Here is a 19,130-nt window from a genome sequence, read left to right as displayed (position 1 = left end):
GAGGCGCTGAGACAAGGCAAGTAGAGAAAAACCTTTCCCCTTAGCAGAGGCAACAATAATGGAGGGAATCCAGTTTTAAGGCAAGGAGCAGGATTGGAGGGACAACAAAAAACTATTCAACCAGAAGGTTCTGGGTATCTGGCACGCGCTGCCTAAAAGGGGCAGTAGCCCTCAAGACTTTTAAGAGCTAAGATGAACACTCAAAACATCCACGGCTATTGGCTAAATGCCAGAAAGTGGGACAGAAATGACATGATGGGATGTATCATAGAATATGAAAAGTAGTAGCTATCTTCCAACAGTCTTTACAGGAATGGAAAACTGCCATTATTTATAAAAGGAAGGAGACAAAAATAAAGTAACTGCAAGCCAGTTAGCTTAACATACTATTGTGAAAACGTTGGTCAATTACGAAGGACATAATAGCAGAGTACTTAAAATACATAGCATGATCAAGCAGAGTCAGCACAGCTCCATGAAAGGGAAATTATGCCTGACATACTTATTAGAATTTTTGATAAGGCAAAGCAACATAGATTAAAAAAAAAATAAACCCCTTATTCTGAGTTTATCCCCTCAGGTCCCAGACTCTCCCACAAGGGAGAAACAACCTTTCCACATCTTCCCTGTTAAGACCCCAGGAATCTTGTATGTTTCAATAAGGTTGCCTCCTATTCATCTCAACTTCAATGAGTACAGGCCCACCCAACGGTGTCTCAATGGTTAGCACTACCGTCTCACAGCCATGGGTGACTGTTTGTGTAGAGTTTGCACATTCTCCCCGTATCTGTATGAGATTCCTCACACAGCCCAAAGATGTGCAGGCTAGGTGGATTAGCCATGGGAAATGCAGGGTTACAGGGATAGGGTGGGCCTGGGAGGGATGCTCTTCAGAAAGTCAGTGCGGACTGACGGGCTGAATGGCCTACTTGCACATTGAGATTTCCATGATCTTCTCCTGAGATAAGGGACCCAAAGTTTTTCATTCTGGTCTGATCTGACCAGTGTTTTGTATAGTTTTAGCAAAACTTCCCTATTTTTGTGCCAGATTCCCTTTGAAATAAAGGTCAACATTCTATTTACTTTCCCTATTACCAGCTGAACTTGTATGCTTTTTGAAAGTCATGCAAGAGACTTCCAAAACCCTCTGCGGTGCAGCTGTCTGTATATTTATATAATATTCAGCTCCTCTTCTTCCTGCCAATGTGCAAAACCTCACATGTCCCATATTACATCCCATCTGGCAAGTTCTGTCCATTTACTTAATCTTCTTATATCCCTCTGCAGACTCTTATCATCACCACTTGCCTTCCCACCTATTTTTGTGCCATCTACAAAATGTGACACAGTACATTCATTTTCTTCATCTATGTCATCAATACACATTGTAAATAATTGCAGCCTCCGTACTGATCCCTGTGGTAGACCACTAGCTACACGTTCCAATCCTGAAAATGCACCCTTTATCCCAACTCCCCGTCTTCTATTAGTTTACCAGTCCTCCAACCATGCTAATATCCAGCTTGGAATCAATACTATAGTTTGTTTCAACACCCTATGTACAATGCCACAGGAGGTCAATTAGTGCATACTTGACACCTATGGGAAATGGCTTCGTGTTCAATTCCTCTCTGGTGTGTAGTGGAACAAAGCAATGAGTTGGTGGTGGTGGCGTTGGCATTGGGAGGGTGGGGTTACAGGGTTTCTTTTATGTTGGAGTTCAAAGAGTCCCACAATGCAAATTTCAACAAACTCATTTGAATAAAACAAAGAAGAATGGCAGCCTCTCATTTACTTTGACAGCCACAGCCCGGGTTTCTGGAAATTCCAGGAGGTGGTAATTCAGCTCTTCAACTCGATTAATATACACCCTGACATCCGAGGCTCTGTGTAACGCTTGCACCAAAGCTCTTGTCCGGTTGTCTACACTGAACTTAGCGATGATCTAGAAAGGGAAAAAAAAAAGTGATAACGCAATGACTGGAGAGATAAAAACATGTCACAGCAATTCTCCTGGACTTTGGGGGGTCTTGGTCATGTAACTTTATTCTGTATTTTTACCCAAGTTAAAATGTTGGAAAATCGTGACAATCTTAAGTTAAGCAAATCAAGCAAAGTCATAGACAATATCAAATTACAGGAACAGCTGAAGATCCTTCAAAACGAGTTAAGTCAATGCATTGTCTCATAGCAAATAGAGCTGACTACAGAAAAAACAAACTATGTTAAATGGAAAAATGTACCCACATGCATCAAAATACTGGGCAATGAAACGGTGACATCATTAAACGTGAAAATTTTAGGCTTATTGCTAGAAACAAAAGTTGAATTGTCTGCTGAACCAAAGTGACAGAGTGCACCATGCACCATGCACAAGAAAGCCAAAACCATGGGAGGAGCTATAAACAGACAGATTGCTACAATCAATCACAGATTGCTACCGCTATAGTTATGACCCAGTAATCCCATTTGCCGGTGGAGAGCTTGTTTTTTTAAATTCCCCGTTGTATTTCTTGGTGACTATCTTACATCGATGGTCTCAAGCGCTTTTCCCCAGCCACAAAGGAAACACAGATCTTCCAATCCCCACAGGGTTGAATGCAGAGGCCCTGCTGACAGCCACCACGGCACAGCAGGTGCCAGGGAACTAGCTTACACTAAAACACTGGAAATCGCTCCTTGTGAACCCACACAGATTATTCTGTTGAGGACCATAACCGCTTTCCTAGTACCAACAGCAACTATTTTTACAGAATCATTTAGGAATGCTCCTTGTTTGCACAAATCCTGCTCCAGGCCTACTGCCTCTTAAAGTACACTGTCACTCCAGCATCATTAGACCAACCTCCAAATCCCCTTCCCCCACCACCCTTCCAACTCTCACCTGTGTCCACTTTACTCTAGAGTCTTGTGGCACAGCGGTCGTGGCCATACCTCTGCACCAGAAGGACCAGGTTCAGTACCACCTGCCACAAATATGTTTCATAACATGTCTGAACAGAACAGAATTATTCTGATTAGAATAATTACCTTTACAAGCAGATTCCTGGATTTCTCCACAAATACAGTACTCAGTGTCACTGCATTCCATTAATAAAACAAGATTATGAGCTCAAACCTGCAATCTTATAATTTAGAACATGCCATCCACTGAATGGAGCTCAGAATATTTAATGATCATCCAGAACAATTACAGTAACTATCGTGGAAGTCCGATGTAAAATGGAAGGTGGGATCCAAGAACTGAAACCACATTACAGCTGAACTTCTTCGGTAATCAAAATTTAAAAAAAAAAAAAAAAAAAAAAAAAAAAAAATATCGGTCTTAGTTCTGGTCAGGTAGATGTATAATACTGTGATAAAACCCATCTGATTTATACGACAGTTGAACTTATTTATTTAAAACATTTACTGTTGCAAAGAGAGACTTCAGTTATTTCATTCATGGATGAATCTGAGCAGAATCATCCCTCTCAAGTGATCACGGGAGCAGTGCCATCCATGAGGTGAGATTTAAAAGTTCATGTGAATAACAGTTGTAAAATTCTTTTTACAGTGAATGGAGCACTGAAATATATGCTGCAGTTAGATAACATCTTTGGTGCAACAGAAGTGGTGCAATTACATTGCGATAACAAGATTGATCAAAATAACAAAGGGCAGCATGGTGGCTCAGCAGTTAGCACTGCTGCCTCACAGCGCCAGGGACCTGGATTTGATTCCAGCCTCAGGCATCTGTGTGGCATTTGCACATTCCACCCACGTCAGCGTGGGTTTCCTCTGGGTATTCCAGTTTCCTTGTACAGTCGAAAGATGTGGATAGGGTTAGGGTTAAGTGGATTGCCCATGGTAAATTATCCCGTAGTGTCCAGGGATGTGTCGGTTGGTTGAATTAGCCATGGGACATGCAGGATTACAGGGATAGGGTTGAGGTGTGGATCTGGGTAGGATGCTCGTCAGAGGGTCAGTATGGACTCAATGGGCTGAATGGCCCGCTTCCACACTGTAGGGATTCTATGAAAGAAACAATCCTTAAAATGCTGAACGAGGTGCAGATAGACTCATCCGGATATTTTTTCCCAAAATCAAGAGCCTCGAATTCTCCACGCTATCATCAAACTTGGGGTGTATCAATTCACATTATAGTCATGCATTTGAAGTCCGATTAAACTTCATGGGGTGGGAGTTACCAAGAGGGTGTAGTGGTAGGAAATCATATTCTTTTTGGAGCTGAGGGTGATTACAGAATGAGTCTTCAACCTGCGATGCCAGATGTAAGCGAAACTGTACGGCAAGTAGATGGGCACCTATCCATCAGAGCGTGAATGATGACTGAATAGCCATATTGGCCCTTATTTGCTTCTGGCGGTGTGCGTCTCAGAGCTCACTGGCGTTAGACAAGTCAATAATGTTTGTCCAAACTAAATGAGTGGTCACCCATTTAAAACAAGCTGAAATTTGACCTGTGCGCGTATTTCAATTGTTTGCTTTGGAGAATCATGTATGTTTTTGTGGCGATTATGTAACCCAAACAGAACCCATCTGACTTCTGTGACAACTGAATTTAGTTATTTAAAACATTTACTATGCAAATAGAGACTGATTGAGCAATCAAGCCTTTATATTCCAGTTCATAAATCATGAAAATGTAATTTGAGTAGTTTAGCAAATTCAATATTCATGCTAAAAATGTTAAAGGTTAAAAAGTACAGCAAGAAAACTGGAAATCAAAATTACAGAAAGGTGACAGTAAAGAGAGGGCAACCTTTAGGCTTCATCATCAGGCCCAAGATAAAGAAAATCATTTTGTATGGATGAGGTGAAGCAACTTCAGAGCATTACCTTTTCTCGCTGAAGACTCAGATGCTTGGCTTTATCATCCATTGGCTTGGTTTCTTTCTCATTAGCTTGCTCCACATCTTTGCCTGCACTTACATCTTTCTGCTTTTTATTCTTGACTTCAGAATTCTCCTTCATTTCAACACGCAGCTTGGGGACAAAACTGCCAAAGCAAGTATCCACAAATGCTTGGACACTGTTTGTTGGGTATGAAAGTAAATTAGCAAAACTCTTTTTTGTAGATGGAGTTGGAGGAGATTCGCCAAGCACAGTGGTATGAGCACTGCATGTATTTAAATGATCAATATTTTGCTTGACTGTTCCATCGTCTTTTGATTGAAAAGATGCTGTCCATGTGGGATCTGTCCCAGTCCCAGTCCCAGGATCACACGAAGGAAATTTATCTTGCTTCTCTATATCTGCCTGTCCTGCGTTCCCAAAATAACTGTTGATATGGTTTGCCAAAAAGTTATATGTTTCTCCAAAATTTGTAGCAATATAGCTGATGTGGAAAAGATTTGATCTTCCATCATTCTCTTTATCACAGTTACTGGATGGTTCCTTTGAATTATCTTCAGGTTCCAGGCTAAGAGAAGATGTGGAAACTGAGTGGACGGAATTCTCTATTAACCGGTTCAGATCTGAAGCGTCCTCAACTTGACCAGGCTTGGAAGTGGTTCCTTTCCTTGAGTTTTCACGTGGCACCCCTACCTGGGTTTCTGAAAATTTCTCCGAGATACTAAGAGTTGGTTTCAATCGTACAAGTTTTCCAATGAGCTCAGTGTGTGTGTTACTGACGGCTTTTGACACAGAGTCTAAAGTGCTCTTGATTCGCGACATGCGATGCCTCAGGGGGCTATACCCTTTGGAGGAGAGGTACTGTTGTGCAGTGCAGGAAAAAAACAAAGTCTATGCCTTTAAGCTAGTTCTCTATTAAATGCTATGCGTCTTTGTTTCTATTTTCAGTGAATGTGCATGAGGATTGCTTGGGCCCTTTTTAACTATGTGGTTTCTGTTTCAATGAAATAGTCTCAAATGTCTCGAATTATCTATTTGCACAGTAAGTCTCAAGTGAGCTGTCGTCTTAGATAACAACCTAACTGAAGGCTTTGCACCATTTGGAATACACAGATAGGTTTTTCAAGATGCAAACTCAGGCGTAACTGGGAGGCTGCAGAGCTTCCACAATGATCCTGTGCTTTGTACATCACCTGGTCTTGCGCTCTGTTTCTGAAAAATAGAACAAATATCAATTGTGGATTGTTTTATTTAAATAAAACAGAATGGTCTCTACAAAATAGCTTTAACGAAAGTGCAAATTCTCTTTGTAATTGAAATCATAGAAAAATAGCACGTGGATCACTGCTTTCAGGTTGTTTTGTTAACGGGATTACAACATGTGAACTTAAGTTCACCAAAACACTGGAGCAACTTAATATGCTGGCACCAATAAGGGAAAAAGAATAAAATCTCAAGTCAATATATTCTCATGTTTTAAAACAAAACTCAAAATACTCTCACCACTGGGTAAAGCCTGTACATAGAGATATCTGAACTTTGTGCCATTGAGCCGAAACTAGCTGTAATTTAATGTCTGATCTCAGTCACACTGACACAAGAATTACACACACAATATTCTGCTTCACTGAAATTGCAGTGACATTCTCCCTTCTTAAAGGTGCCGGCCATTACAATCCTTCATGTCATTACTGAACTCAACTCTCACAACACAGTATTAAGTCATTTCTGTCTTAGGCAGACTGCTGAAGTCCTCCTTTGTGGAAGGACATTTTGTAATTCAGTGTAACAATCCTTAAGAACAAACATTAGTTGATGATTGGTCACTGAAAAACTCAGTTGAATTGCTGTTAATGATGGTGTGTACCAATTGCCCGATGATAAATTAAGGAAAGCTCTTATTGAAAAATGGCCACTGCAAATCAGCTTGTTTGAAATATACTAACATTCTTACATGTAATACATATTTTTCTTTGGCTATAAACTAGATTTCTCACTGGTTGAGAGCTTGGACACTTCATTTTTATAGCTTCAATTGCTCAAAACAAAATTTCAACCCAGTTCTTGATAGCAGTTCACATCAGAAACTTACAAAAATTAGTGCAGAAAAACAGCCTCAGCTGGATTTCCATTTTCAAGGTTCAAACCTGGCTCTTATACCATTGCAGAGGTTCAGAATGCATATAATCAGCACTGCCAGTAAGATATTCACCAGCATGTGCTTGATACACAAAGTTTACTTACCATACCTCTTTGAACTGCAAATACCACCCAGCGGTACAATTACAAATGTTGTAACTTGTTTGGTGAGAGAGCACTTTGGAGCAGTCCTTACTCTCTAATGAAGGACACATTGAATGAAATGCTACAAGTCTTTGCACTGATACAGATAGTCATAAGAAATTTGGTGACAAAAAAAAAGCACCGTATACTTAATTGATTACTTCACCTCATACTGGTTAGCTCAGTTGGCTGGACAGCTGACTTACAACGCAGAGTGATGCCAACAGCATGGGATCAATTCCTGAACTGGCTGAGATTGAGGACGCTCCTTCTCAATCTCTCCCCTCATCTGAATTTAAACCACCGTCAGTCGCCCCTCTCTCTCTCTCAAATGACAGCGTGTCACTACAGTCTATATCACATGGATCACTGCTTTCAGGTTGTTATGTAAAAGGGATTAAAACATGCAAACTTATATTCAGCGTTATCACTGGAGCAACTTAACTTTGGCGACTTTAACTTTACTTCTACAAAAGCACTGAAGCCTAATGAAACCAATCCAAGGTTCTGGTTTGCATCGAGATCATGTGCTTTGCTCTCCATATTCCTGATGCTGAATTGAACAAGAAAAATACAAGCACAGTACAGAAGCAAGACTGTAAACAATAGAGTATCAAACATAGTAACAGAAAATGTTAACAATTCAGAACAAGTCACTGAACAGAATAACTTGGAACTCCTTTTGACAACCACCCCAAAGGGAAACCAGAGTTCACCTTTTCAGACCATTTCCAGCATATTTAGTTCACATTTCAGGCACACATCTCATGCTCCTCAAACAAGGGAAATGGAACAGTGGCTTTGATGACATTGAACAATAAACAGGAACTCTAGAGGGAACAGGTCTTTAGTAATGCTTGCAAAATAATTAATGCTTGGGATAAGTTTATAAAAAAGCTTCCTTCACTTTAAAACTTTCCTCTTTCAATTGCCGCAAGAGTCTGACTCATTCTCATAAACTCTACCAGAGTATGGCCCTTGCCTTCATGAGTCACAGTACATATGGAGTGATCACCACAACAGGCAGCAGAGGCAAGCGTCATTTTCTTCTTGAGTTCTTGCTGCCCGAGGGCACGTCCAATCTACAGCCCCACATCCCCACGGTAGGGAGGCTGGTCCAAATCCACCCCAGCCAGATGTCTAGTTCTGAAGAAGGGTCACTGGACTGGAAACATCAACACTATTTTCTCTCCATAGATGCTGCCAGACCTGCTGAGTTTCTGTTTTTGTTTGATGCTGTCATAAGATTGCGATCAGTGAACAATGAGAGCAAAGTTCCACTGGTTTATAAAAGTCAACATAAATGCAGCCTTTTCAAGAGATGAATCTTGAATCCAGTCAAATTGTCAAGAGAATTAAAATTGTAAGTCATCTTCCATAGTTCAGAGATTCACCAGCAATTTACAGTTCATAATATCTTGTGATTATGAAGAAAAACATTGAAGGCAGCAAATGCCTGATTGTACTGTAGTAAATTAGGTTGAAAAGCTTGATGGAATCTGATTGTAGGAGGCAAAACAAATTCAAAATACTGATGTATTCATATATCAACGGATCACAGTCAAAGCATCTTCCCACTAGCACGCTGGGAGTCATTCTATGATCTATCCTTCATTTCAATGCTCCGCATCTATACCATCATCTACAGACAATATTAGCTTCCACATTTTCCAGTAACAGCCTAGTCTATTTTTCGACCACGACTTCTGTGATTTCAGGCTACTTTGCTGACATCTAGTCTTCAATAATTTCTGAGAGTTAAACATTGGGAACACCAAGGCTATCATCTTCCCCTGACGCAGATTCAATACTCCTCAATAAGAGGCCACCTCTGATATAACAAGGTAATGAGATACAAAATCTGGATCTCCATTATACTGCGCATGATCAAAGTTGTTACATGAGAGTAAACATATCAAATATATAGTACATTCACACTGAAGGTTGTGGTTATTTTCATTGTTAATTGGTTTCCAATAAAAAAAAGAGAAATATTGATGATACACCTCAAACATCATCCCAAAAACAGAAGTAATTTTTAAAAATTTATGAAAAGCAAAATACAGTCCCCTTAATTCCTAGAAATATGCTCAATATGCTGTCTGAACCAGACTAACAAGTGTACCAGTTAGGACACTGAGATCGATCTCAACACCCCTCCCAAACCAAAGGGGGATGTGGGTGGTTGGTTAGTAGGGATTGGTGGTTTGGGTGGAGTTGGGGTGGGGGGCTTGGAGATATGAACCACTAGGGTTACTTTCTCAGGCCTGCATGCATGGAAGCCAAATGAGACATGAATTGGCCTCATCAGTTGTCAAATGCAGCAAGGCAAATGAAAATGATAAGTATCGATAATGTATGAGTGACAGGAGACATCATGTGTGACTTTAATCAAAGCCATTCCCATGCTGTGGCAGTGGCAAAAGTCTGAATACCAAGAATTAAAGAAGTTTTTTACAAAAGGCATTTGAGTCAGTCTGTTAAGGCTATTTAATAAGAGTTCAAGGCTATGGGAGTAGGAAACTAGAATTGTTAGATAGGCTAACTAATCAAACACAGTTGGCATTGGGGGGCATTTTCAAGACTGCAACATGCAATGAGTGGAGTGTTGCAGGGTTAGGTGCTGGTGCAACAATTATTTACAATATCTAATTGACTTGGATGAGGAATACACTATAGCCAAGTTTATGGACGACACAAAAGTGGGTGGAAGGCGTGTGGTGATGGTGATACACACAGTCTGCAAAGGGATATAAATAGATTAAGTGAGTGTGCAAATATGTGGCTATTGGAATATGGGGGAAAACGTGAGGTTACGCATTTTGGCAGAAAGAACAGAGGAACTGAATATTTTTTAAATGCAAAAAGACTTCTAGTGGAAAAAAACTCCCAGCCAATCCAGCCTCTCCCTGTAACTCAACACCTCCAGTTCTAGCAACATTCCAGTAAATCTTTTCTGAACCCTGTCCAATTTAATAATATCTTTCCTATAGCAGGGCAACTAGAACTGTACACAGTACTCTCACAAAAAGCTGGCATACCAGTTCAGTGGGTCATAAGGAAGGCAAATAGCATGTTGCTCTTTATTTCAAAGGAAATGGAGTATAAAGATAGGGAGCTCTTGCTAAAACTAAACAAAACAATCCGACCACAGCTCAGATGCTATGAAAAGTTTTGGTCCCTTTATCAGTGGAAATATACAGAATATGGACACAGACCAGAGAAGGTTCACTGTTACCTCAACTGGGGAATGATTTTATGAAGAGAGGTTGAGTTGACCTGTTCACACTGCAGTTCAAAAGAGTAAGATAGATGACGTTACTGAAATGCACAAGATTCTTTAACTGCCTTGACAGCGAAAATGCTAAGAGATTGTTCCCCTTTGGGAAGGATCTAGAACCAGAGGTCTTAATCTCAGATCAGTGGTTACCCAGTTAGGATCATGGGGCAAAAGCAGGAAAATGGAGTGGAGACTGATCAGATCAGCCTTTATCTCGCAGAATGGAGAAGCAGCCTCGATGGACCGAATAGCCTACTTCTGCTCTTCAGTCTTATGAACTGCAACAAAGGTGTGCTTCAACTTGAGAGGAGACAAAGCCTCTTCGTAATTTGGGAAGCAAGATCAGAGACAGGCTGCTCTGAACTGCAGAGGCAGTGAAAACTCTCTGCACTGATGGACTGGGGAGGGGGAAGAGAAGGGACTACAGCAGTTAAAAGAAAACTAGGAGGGGTCAGTGTTTGAGCACAGAGACTTCTCCTACAACGTCAGCGGGGGGGGGGCGGAAGTTTTACATTTAGCAGTTTAGGGGCAGTGATACTGAGAAATGTAGGCGGCAGGTGTTCACGGATACGGTGAGCTCGGACAGGCCAGTGAAGTGATGTGAAGAGAAAAAGGGGGGGGGGGGAGGGACAGCGCTTGGACGCGGTACGGCGTCAACCCCGGAGAGCAATGAACCAGCAGCCTCTGGCCGCCGCTGAGCAGAGGGGTAAGTGACACTGGGGGCAGAGGCTGGAAGGTACCTGGGCAATGGGGAGCGGCTCGGGGGATTTGGCAGAGGAGACGGAGACTCTGATGTGTGACAATTCCAGGGAACAGGAGAGCACTGACAGGGTAAGGGGCAGCAAATCCGCCCGGCCTGCGGACTAACCCTCCGTCCGAGAAAGGCCCGAGACAAAACACTTACCCACTCGGTGATCGGACATCATGACCGTCCCACCACCCGACGGCCTTTTAGCAGCTTGTCCGACCTCCCCCGTCCCTGTGCGGAATCCGCGGCCTCCTCGAACCGATCAGGCCGAGGCAACGAGCTCCTGCCGCTGGAAACTGCCAGAGGGTCCACGGCCTGGGCCTGGAGCCGCCTCCTGTCAATCACACCGTAACACACTGTCCTATTGGCCCGAATCAACAGGCCTCCTCCAATCACAGACGGGGAGGACTTCCGGCCGGCCACGCCCATCAGCTGGCTGTGACATCACCGCTGTGGGATGAAGGCAGTCGGTCTCCATGGTAACTAGGTGATGTGTGCAGTACAGTCAGTCTCCATGGTAACCAGGTGGGGTGTGTGGGAGAGTTAGTCTCCATGTAACCAGGTGGCAGCTGTGGGTGAGTCAGTCTCTATGGTAACCAGGTGGAGGGTGTTGGAGAATCAGTCTCCATGGTAACCAGGTGGCAGGTGAGGGAGAGTCAGTCTCCATGGTAACCAGGTGAGGGAGAGTCAGTCTCCACGGTAACTAGGTGGGGAAAGGCAGTCACCATGATGATTGGTTGGAGGAGGCAGGTGGAGCTAGTTTAGTTTGAGATTATGTTCAGCATGGACTGTTTGGATCGAAGGGTCTCTTTTCGGATTGTATGACTCTATATGGGACAGTCAGTCTTCATGGTAAGCAGGTGGAGGATGTGGGGGAGTCGTTCTCCGTAGTTGAAATAACTCCACAGAGGCCAATATCCATCACCAAGTCACCCTTTATTTACACACGAACAATTCTTGACTTTAGTACTGCCTCATTCAGAGTCAGGTACCAGACTGTCATTAGCCCTGACACATTGGTGAGGCTACTTATAGAATACTGCATACAATTCTAGTCACCCTTCAACAGGAAGAATGTTGTTAAACTTGAGAGGATGCTGAAAAGATTTACAAGGGTGTTGCTGAGACTGGAGGATTTTAGTTGTAGGGAGAGGCTGAATAGGCTGGGACTTTTTTCCCTAAAGCATTATTGTCTGAGGAGTAACCTTATAGAGGTTTATAACATCACGAGGAGCATGGATACGGTGAATAACTAAGGTCTTTTTCTTAGGGTGGGGGAGTCCAAAAGTAGAGGGCATAGGTGTAAGGTGAGTTGAAAAAAATTTTAAAAACCCTTGAGGTAACTTTTTCATGCAGAGGGTCGTGCATGTCTGGAACAAGCTGCCAGAGGAAGTGGTGCAGGTGGGTAAAATTTGGGTACATGAAATGGAAAGGGTTCAGAGTAATATGGGCCAAATGCTGGCAAATGCGACTCGGATGATTTGGATATCTGGTTGGCGCAGATGCGTGGACTGAAGGGTCTGTTTCCATGCTGTATGATGCTATGACTCTATGTTAGTCAGACTCTTTGTTTGGACCAGCTTAACAGCCCCAATCGGGGAACTCATATTCTAGGAGGTCCAGCTGGCTGACCCTCATTCCAATCACGACAATACTGGCTGGGTGGAGGATTTGGGAGAATTGCTTTCTATGGTGACCTGGTGGAGAATAAGAGAAATTCAGACCCAATGGTGACCGTGTGGAGGATGTGGTTGTCTATGTCAGGAACCACAGGTGAAGGGAGAGATACTAAACAAATAGTTCACATCAGTATTTCCTGTGGAGAAAGATATGGAGGCTAGGGAACTTGGGAAATAAATATTTATGTCTTGAAAACAGTCCACATTACAGAAGAGTCGGTGCTAGAGGTCTTAAAAAACATAAAGGTGGATAAATGTCCAGGACCTGATCAGGTGTATCCCAGAGCATGGTGGGAAGCCAGGAAAGAAATTGCAGGGCTCCTAACAGAGACATTTATATCATCTACAGCCATGGGTGAGGTGCCAGAGGACTGGAGGGTGGCTAATGTTGTGCCTTTAGATTTTAGATTGTGTTGTCACGTGTACTCAAGTACAAGAATACAATGAAAAGTGTAAAATGTCGCCACACATAGTGCCATCTTAGGTACCAAGGTATCTAGGTACAAAAAACACTTAGGTACAAAGTAGTAAGAGAAACGAGAGTTAAAAAGTTAAGCATTACTTCATAGAATAGCAGAAAATAAAGAAATAGGTAATAGTTTAAACTTAAGTCTTTCGTAGTTTAACTATGAAAATACAGGAATAAGCTAAAAGTTCAACAGTCTTTGATGAGTTCTCCGCTTATCTCGCTCTCTGGGGAGACCTCATCTGTCTGTTCCCAATGCCGCTGCCACAGATGTCATGGCTGCTGCTGAAACTGCTGCCCCTCCGATCTCCCCCAGTGCCTCGGGAACATGCCTGGCCAGGATCCATTCGCATGCCAAGCCAAGACACTGCCATGAGCCCGCCAAGAGACCAGCTGACATACCACCGAGAGTCCAGGCTGAGAGACCAGGCCAAGACCTGCCATGGGGGAGATGAACATCAAGAGGGGGAAAACACCAAAAAGAGGGAGAAAAAGAGAAACCAAGGGGAATAAAGGGAAGGAAACAAGAAATAAACAGAAGGAGTGGAAGGGCTCCGGTTGGAGCGTCCTACTCCGCTCCAACCTGACTGAAATTTTAAGAAAGGCTGCAAGGAGAAGCCTAGGAACTACAGACTGCTGAGCCTGACATCAGTGGTGTGTAAGTTGTTGCATGAAATGCTGACAGGTAGGATTTATATGCATTTGGAGAGGCAAGGACTGATTAGAGATAGTCAACATGGCTTTGTGCATGGGAAATTGTGTCTCACAAACCTGATTAAGTTTTTTTGAGGATGCAACAAAGAAGATGGATGAGGGTAGAGCAGTAGAAATTGGATTTCAGTCAAGCCTTTCACAAAATTCTGCATGGTGGACTGATTGGTAAAGTTAGATCACATGGGATTCAGAGAGATTGAATTGGATACAAAATTAGGTTGACGGTAGGAAAATGGTGGTGCAGGGTTGTTTTTTGGACTGGAAGCCTGTGACCAGCAGTGTTCCACATGGATCAGTGCTGGGTCCACTGTTGTTTGTCATTTATGTAAACTGTTTGGATCAGAATTTAGGAAGCATGGTTAGTAATTTTGCAGATGCCACCAAAATTGATGGTGTAATGGACCGTGAAGAAGGTTATCTAAGTTTACAAAGGGATCTTGGTCAATTGGGACAGTGGGCTGAGGAGCAGCAGATGGAGTTTATTTTGGACAAATGCAAGATATTGCTTTTTGGTAAGAAGAACAAGGGGAGGACAAATACAGTTAAAAGGTAGGGCTCTGGGTAGTGTTGTTGAACAGAGAGACCTAGGAGTTCCGGTACATAGTTCTTTGAAAGTTGCATCACAGGTGGACAGGGTGGTAAAGAAGGCACTTGGCACGTTTGCCTTCATTGCTCAGACCACTGAGTATAGGAGTTGGGATGTCATGTTGCAGTTGTACAGGACATTGATAAGGAGCTTCTGTGTATAGTCTGGCCACCATGCGATGGGAAGATTATAACTAAATTGGAGACAGTGCAGAAGAGATCTACAAGGATGTTGCCAGGATTGGAGGGTTTGAGTTACAAGGAGAGGCGGGATAGGCCAGGACATTTTTCCACTGAATCATAGGAGGTCGAGGTGTGACCTTATAGAGGTTTATAAAATCATGACGGGCACAGATAAGGTGGATAGCAAAGGTCTTTCCCTAGTGTAGGGAAGTCCGAAACTGGAGGGCATATTTTTAAGGTGAGATGAGAAAGATTTAAAAGGGACCTGAGGGGCAACTTCTTCATGCAGAGAGTGGTTCATATGTGGAAAGAATGGCCAGAGGAAGTGGTAGATGCAGGCGCAGTTACAAAATTTAAAAGACATTTGGACAGGTACATGATTAGGAAAGATTTGGAGGGATATGGGCTAAATGTAGGCAAATGGGATTGGTTTAGTTTGGAAAACTTGATCGGCATGGACTAGTTGGACTAAAGGGTCCATTTCCATGCTGGATCACCCTATGACACTATGAATCAATCCCAGTGATGACTGTATTTAGGAGCCTCAGATGTGTTCAAGAGAGTGGAGGACAACACAAAGATTGGTTGAACAAGGCATAGATGGATGATGGATGTCACTGAACAGTTGCAGATGAGCTAGAATGGATATGCAAGGATGATGTAAGACAAGTGTGACATTACATGACAGCAGATCTCCTGGCAGGAGCAGCTACCATCTGCAGCAGCATTGATGGGGAAAATATAAACGCTGTCAGTAGATGAAAAAATATCCAATGTTTCAGCATACAACTCCTGGTTTTAATTAATTTGCCACTTAAAAATCTAACTATATCAAATTCTCAATAGTATCTGCTCAGATCTTATTCAGTGATTAGAGTTTTAAATTTGAGCATTTGGTTCACCAGAGCTAACCTAGAGCAGCATGTATTGGGTAAGTGTGAATTACTACAAGTCACTGTATGTGTTTCTGTGTCAACTAGGGTTCAGTATTTGTGCTCTTACCTTTTAGCCATGGCGGTGTTGCACTGTTGGAGGTGCCCTATTCTGATTGACACATGAACTCGCATCCCATCTGCCCTCTCTGGCAGATGTAAGAGGTCCTATAATATTCTTTTGGAGATGTGAAGGAGTATTCTCCCTTGCACCCTGGTTCAATATTTGATTTATGGTACAACAATTGCTAAAGTTACTAAGTTACAAATGTGACAGAGTTATCAGATAAAATACAGACAATGTTTATAATTAGGGAGAGAAAAGACACTTCTATGGATAAAAGTATAGATAGGGATTGATAAAAGATATTTATAAAGCAAAAGAAAGTTCAGTCCATTAACTTGGCAGACCCATTATTTGCTTGAAGATTTACTTTCCTACTTGAAACAGTCAAAAACTTGAAGTCAGACTCCAACTGGTCCAATAGCTTCTATCATTGAATATTTGGAGATTGTTTGTACAATAAAGTTGGAAAGAAGCCAGACTTAAACATGGAAATTTCTTGTTCCCTTTTAATTCTGGCGTAAAAGCACTTGCAAATTGCTCAGACACCTTTTTGGCAAAACTGTAGTTGATTTCTGATACAAATCTTTTTCTTGCGTTGAGAACTCTTTTCTCTGAGGATATTGCCTCAGACCTTCTTGGAGAAATGCGGTTTAAAAATTTAGTGTCACAGTCTTATATAGTTAAATCTTAAGATGTCTGCTATATTAGCTTTTTCCAAATCTTTGTCCCTCAAAGCAAAGTTATTTATAGTGAAACTCTTCCTTCCTATCTTTTGTTTGTTGCCTCAAAAGCCTTGAATTCTCAACCCTATAAAAAAAGGGCCTGTTGTATCCTTCAGGGCAAATAAAATTCCGAATAGTTCCTCTTACAGTTGTGATAACAGTTATACTGAACATTACAACATTCAGTGAAACAGAAAAGTGAAGAACGTTGCAGAAGTGAGACTTTCTAGGCAGATAAGTACAGTTCAGTGCTTTTGGAGTCTTTGTGGTATTTCCACCTTTGGTGAAGTGATCAGTTCAAAGGCCTTAAGTTTAGCTACTTAAGGACATTTCATTGAAAGTAGCATAAGAAATTCAGCTCAGCACTTCAGCAGCCTTGAATGACTCCCCTGTCATTTAGGAACATGTTTTACAGTGTTTCGGTAATTGGTAGGAAGTATCAGAAAGTATGCTGTAAACAGCAACTGGCAATGAAGCAGGTTGACTGGAAGCTCAGCTGACATTCTTTAATCTGCACAAGATGATGGACAATCAGCAAGCAATTCATTTCAAACAGACGAGGTGTCTTCATGTGTTGAATCCCTGGTGATGACTGAAGATTCCAATCCTTGAGATGCAGATTCGGCCACAAGTGCCACACGTGAATCTACCAAGGATCATTGTGGTTTAATGTTTTCAGCTGTCGGTGTCTGTTGCCAAGCCATGCTAGCCACTGGTCATTGGAGGTGATGAGTAGGCCTTGTCACCATTTTCCTCCGTCGTCAGCTCGTGACACCCAAGTGAGATAACCAACATTGAGCATGTGTCATGCTTGTAAATCTCTTTGAGGCAGAGCTTTGGGTGACCTACTAGTGTTTTAGCTGCACATACCTCACCATACAGAAATTCTTTTGATACATTAATATCTTCTGTCCTACGTCATGCCCAAGCCAAGAAAACCACTTCTCTTTGTTGAGCGCTAACAACCATGGGATTTGAGAGGACTGAAACATTTGTGAATTTGTCTTGTCAGGATACACCATAGTGTGCTACAAACAGCAAAGATAGAAACTGCTGAGTTTCTTTCATTGCTAGCTGTAAGTCATTCATTTTTCACAGCCATACAAAAAGTGATGAAAACATATTACTCACCAAATATATTCTTCAGAAGCCTGACTTAGCAAGAAGAAAATATGAATTTAATTCATCATATGAAATAATCTCAAAACACTTTTACAATGCAGTAAAATTAATGGCGGAGACAGCAGGTTAGGTAGTCTTCATGCTCCTGAACCACCCCACTCTCTTTTGGCTAAAAGGCCACATCCTTTTTTGTAATTATTTCTTCTTATTATTATATCTTAATTTCACCTTTTGTATCAAATTCATCTCCTTTCTGCGACTGAGGTGCAGCAGTTTTGGTAGAACAGCTCTGAACCCTTGGCAATGTTGGTGGGTCCTTGGCAGTTTCAACAGGCCCCAGTTCTTGGCAGTTTTGACAGGCCCTGGTCCTTGACAGTTTAAACAGGCCCCCGGTCGTTGTCAGTTTTGGTAGGCCCCAGTCTTCAGTGGTTTCGACGGGCTCTCAGTCCTCAATGATTTCAGCAAGTCCTTGATCCTCGGTGGTTTCAACAGGCCCTGGTCCTGGGCAGTTTTGATAGGCCCCCCCCGGTTCTTGGCAGTTTCGAGAAGCCCCTGGTCCTTGGCAATTGTAGCAGCTGATCTCAGCAGTTGGGCAGGCCTCGGTCTTTGGCAGTAACTGGTTTGTGAACCCAAGATCCATAGAATGAATGAAAAATGATACTTATCTTAAATTATATGTAAAAACAGTGAACAAAGTTATGTAATTAAATGGCGCTTTTCTGTGGCGAGTAATACCCATTTTATGGTATTTTCACAATACAAATAACAATAAATTTCTATCTATCTAATTGTTATAAAATAGGTAAACACAGCAGCCATTCTGCACCAACATGAAGGAATGTCAGCTTAATCCTTTTCTTGTTTAAATAGGTTGACAGAGGAATATTGTCCACAACAGCCTGCCCTTCTTTGAATCAAACAACGGAATCTTTGAGATTAATCTAAATAGTGGAGAGTTGCGGCGGAAAGGATTAAAATTAAATGAAAAAGAAACAAGACCTAGAAATGTCAGACACCTATCCATCACAAATGGCCATGTTATCTTTTGTATTGACTTCATTTGGACACTGAGGATATTGCTATTCTGATCTGCATTGGTGTAGAACACCACCTGGTCAGTGTACCCAAACTACAAAGCTGTTTTTCATTTAACAATCTGACCAGGAAGAAAGAGGCTGCACACATCGATATCTGCACATTTGCAACCTGCCAATCTACTTTCAAATTTGAATTAAGTATACTTATTGGTTTTGAGCCAGTCATACAGTTTACTCATAGTAATTGGAAGTCAATTAGTTTAAATTAATTTAATTCATTTTTTCTCATACAAAGAGCCCTCAATGTCATTTTACTTAAATTGTTTCATTCAAATTATTGGATGATTTATTTTCCAAAAGCAAGCAGCTTTATGTTAACAGGGCAGTGCAGATTTCCTACTTGATAAACAGGTCTTGAACACATGCTTGTGCAGAAGACAGCGTGCAGAATGCTT

At 41.9% G+C, this 19,130-nt stretch overlaps 1 protein-coding gene and 1 long non-coding RNA gene across 2 annotated transcripts in view; one reads left to right on the top strand and one right to left on the bottom strand.

Annotated features, from left to right (window-relative positions):
* Positions 1-11,517, bottom strand: part of pnpla8 (patatin-like phospholipase domain containing 8) — a 56,059-nt gene extending 44,542 nt beyond the window's left edge. The window contains exons 1-3 of the mRNA XM_020516419.2: positions 11,325-11,517; positions 4,843-6,069; positions 1,796-1,945 (exon numbers count right to left, since the gene is read on the bottom strand). Of these exons, the coding sequence (XP_020372008.1) occupies positions 1,796-1,945; positions 4,843-5,679 (987 nt within the window). The 5' untranslated portion in view covers positions 5,680-6,069; positions 11,325-11,517. The remainder of the gene's footprint in view (positions 1-1,795; positions 1,946-4,842; positions 6,070-11,324) is intronic.
* LOC125485411 lies at positions 11,035-18,627 on the top strand. Its single transcript, XR_007264144.1, has 2 exons — positions 11,035-11,126; positions 18,509-18,627. It is a non-coding gene; the product is annotated as an uncharacterized LOC125485411 (long non-coding RNA).
* Positions 18,628-19,130: the final 503 nt, after the last annotated feature.

This window comes from Rhincodon typus, chromosome 18 (genome assembly GCF_021869965.1).
Source record: "Rhincodon typus isolate 14 chromosome 18, sRhiTyp1.1, whole genome shotgun sequence".
Lineage (NCBI taxonomy): Eukaryota > Metazoa > Chordata > Chondrichthyes > Orectolobiformes > Rhincodontidae > Rhincodon > Rhincodon typus.
The sequence above is the reverse complement of the archived record's forward strand: the minus strand, read 5'-3'. Positions and strand labels throughout refer to the sequence as shown.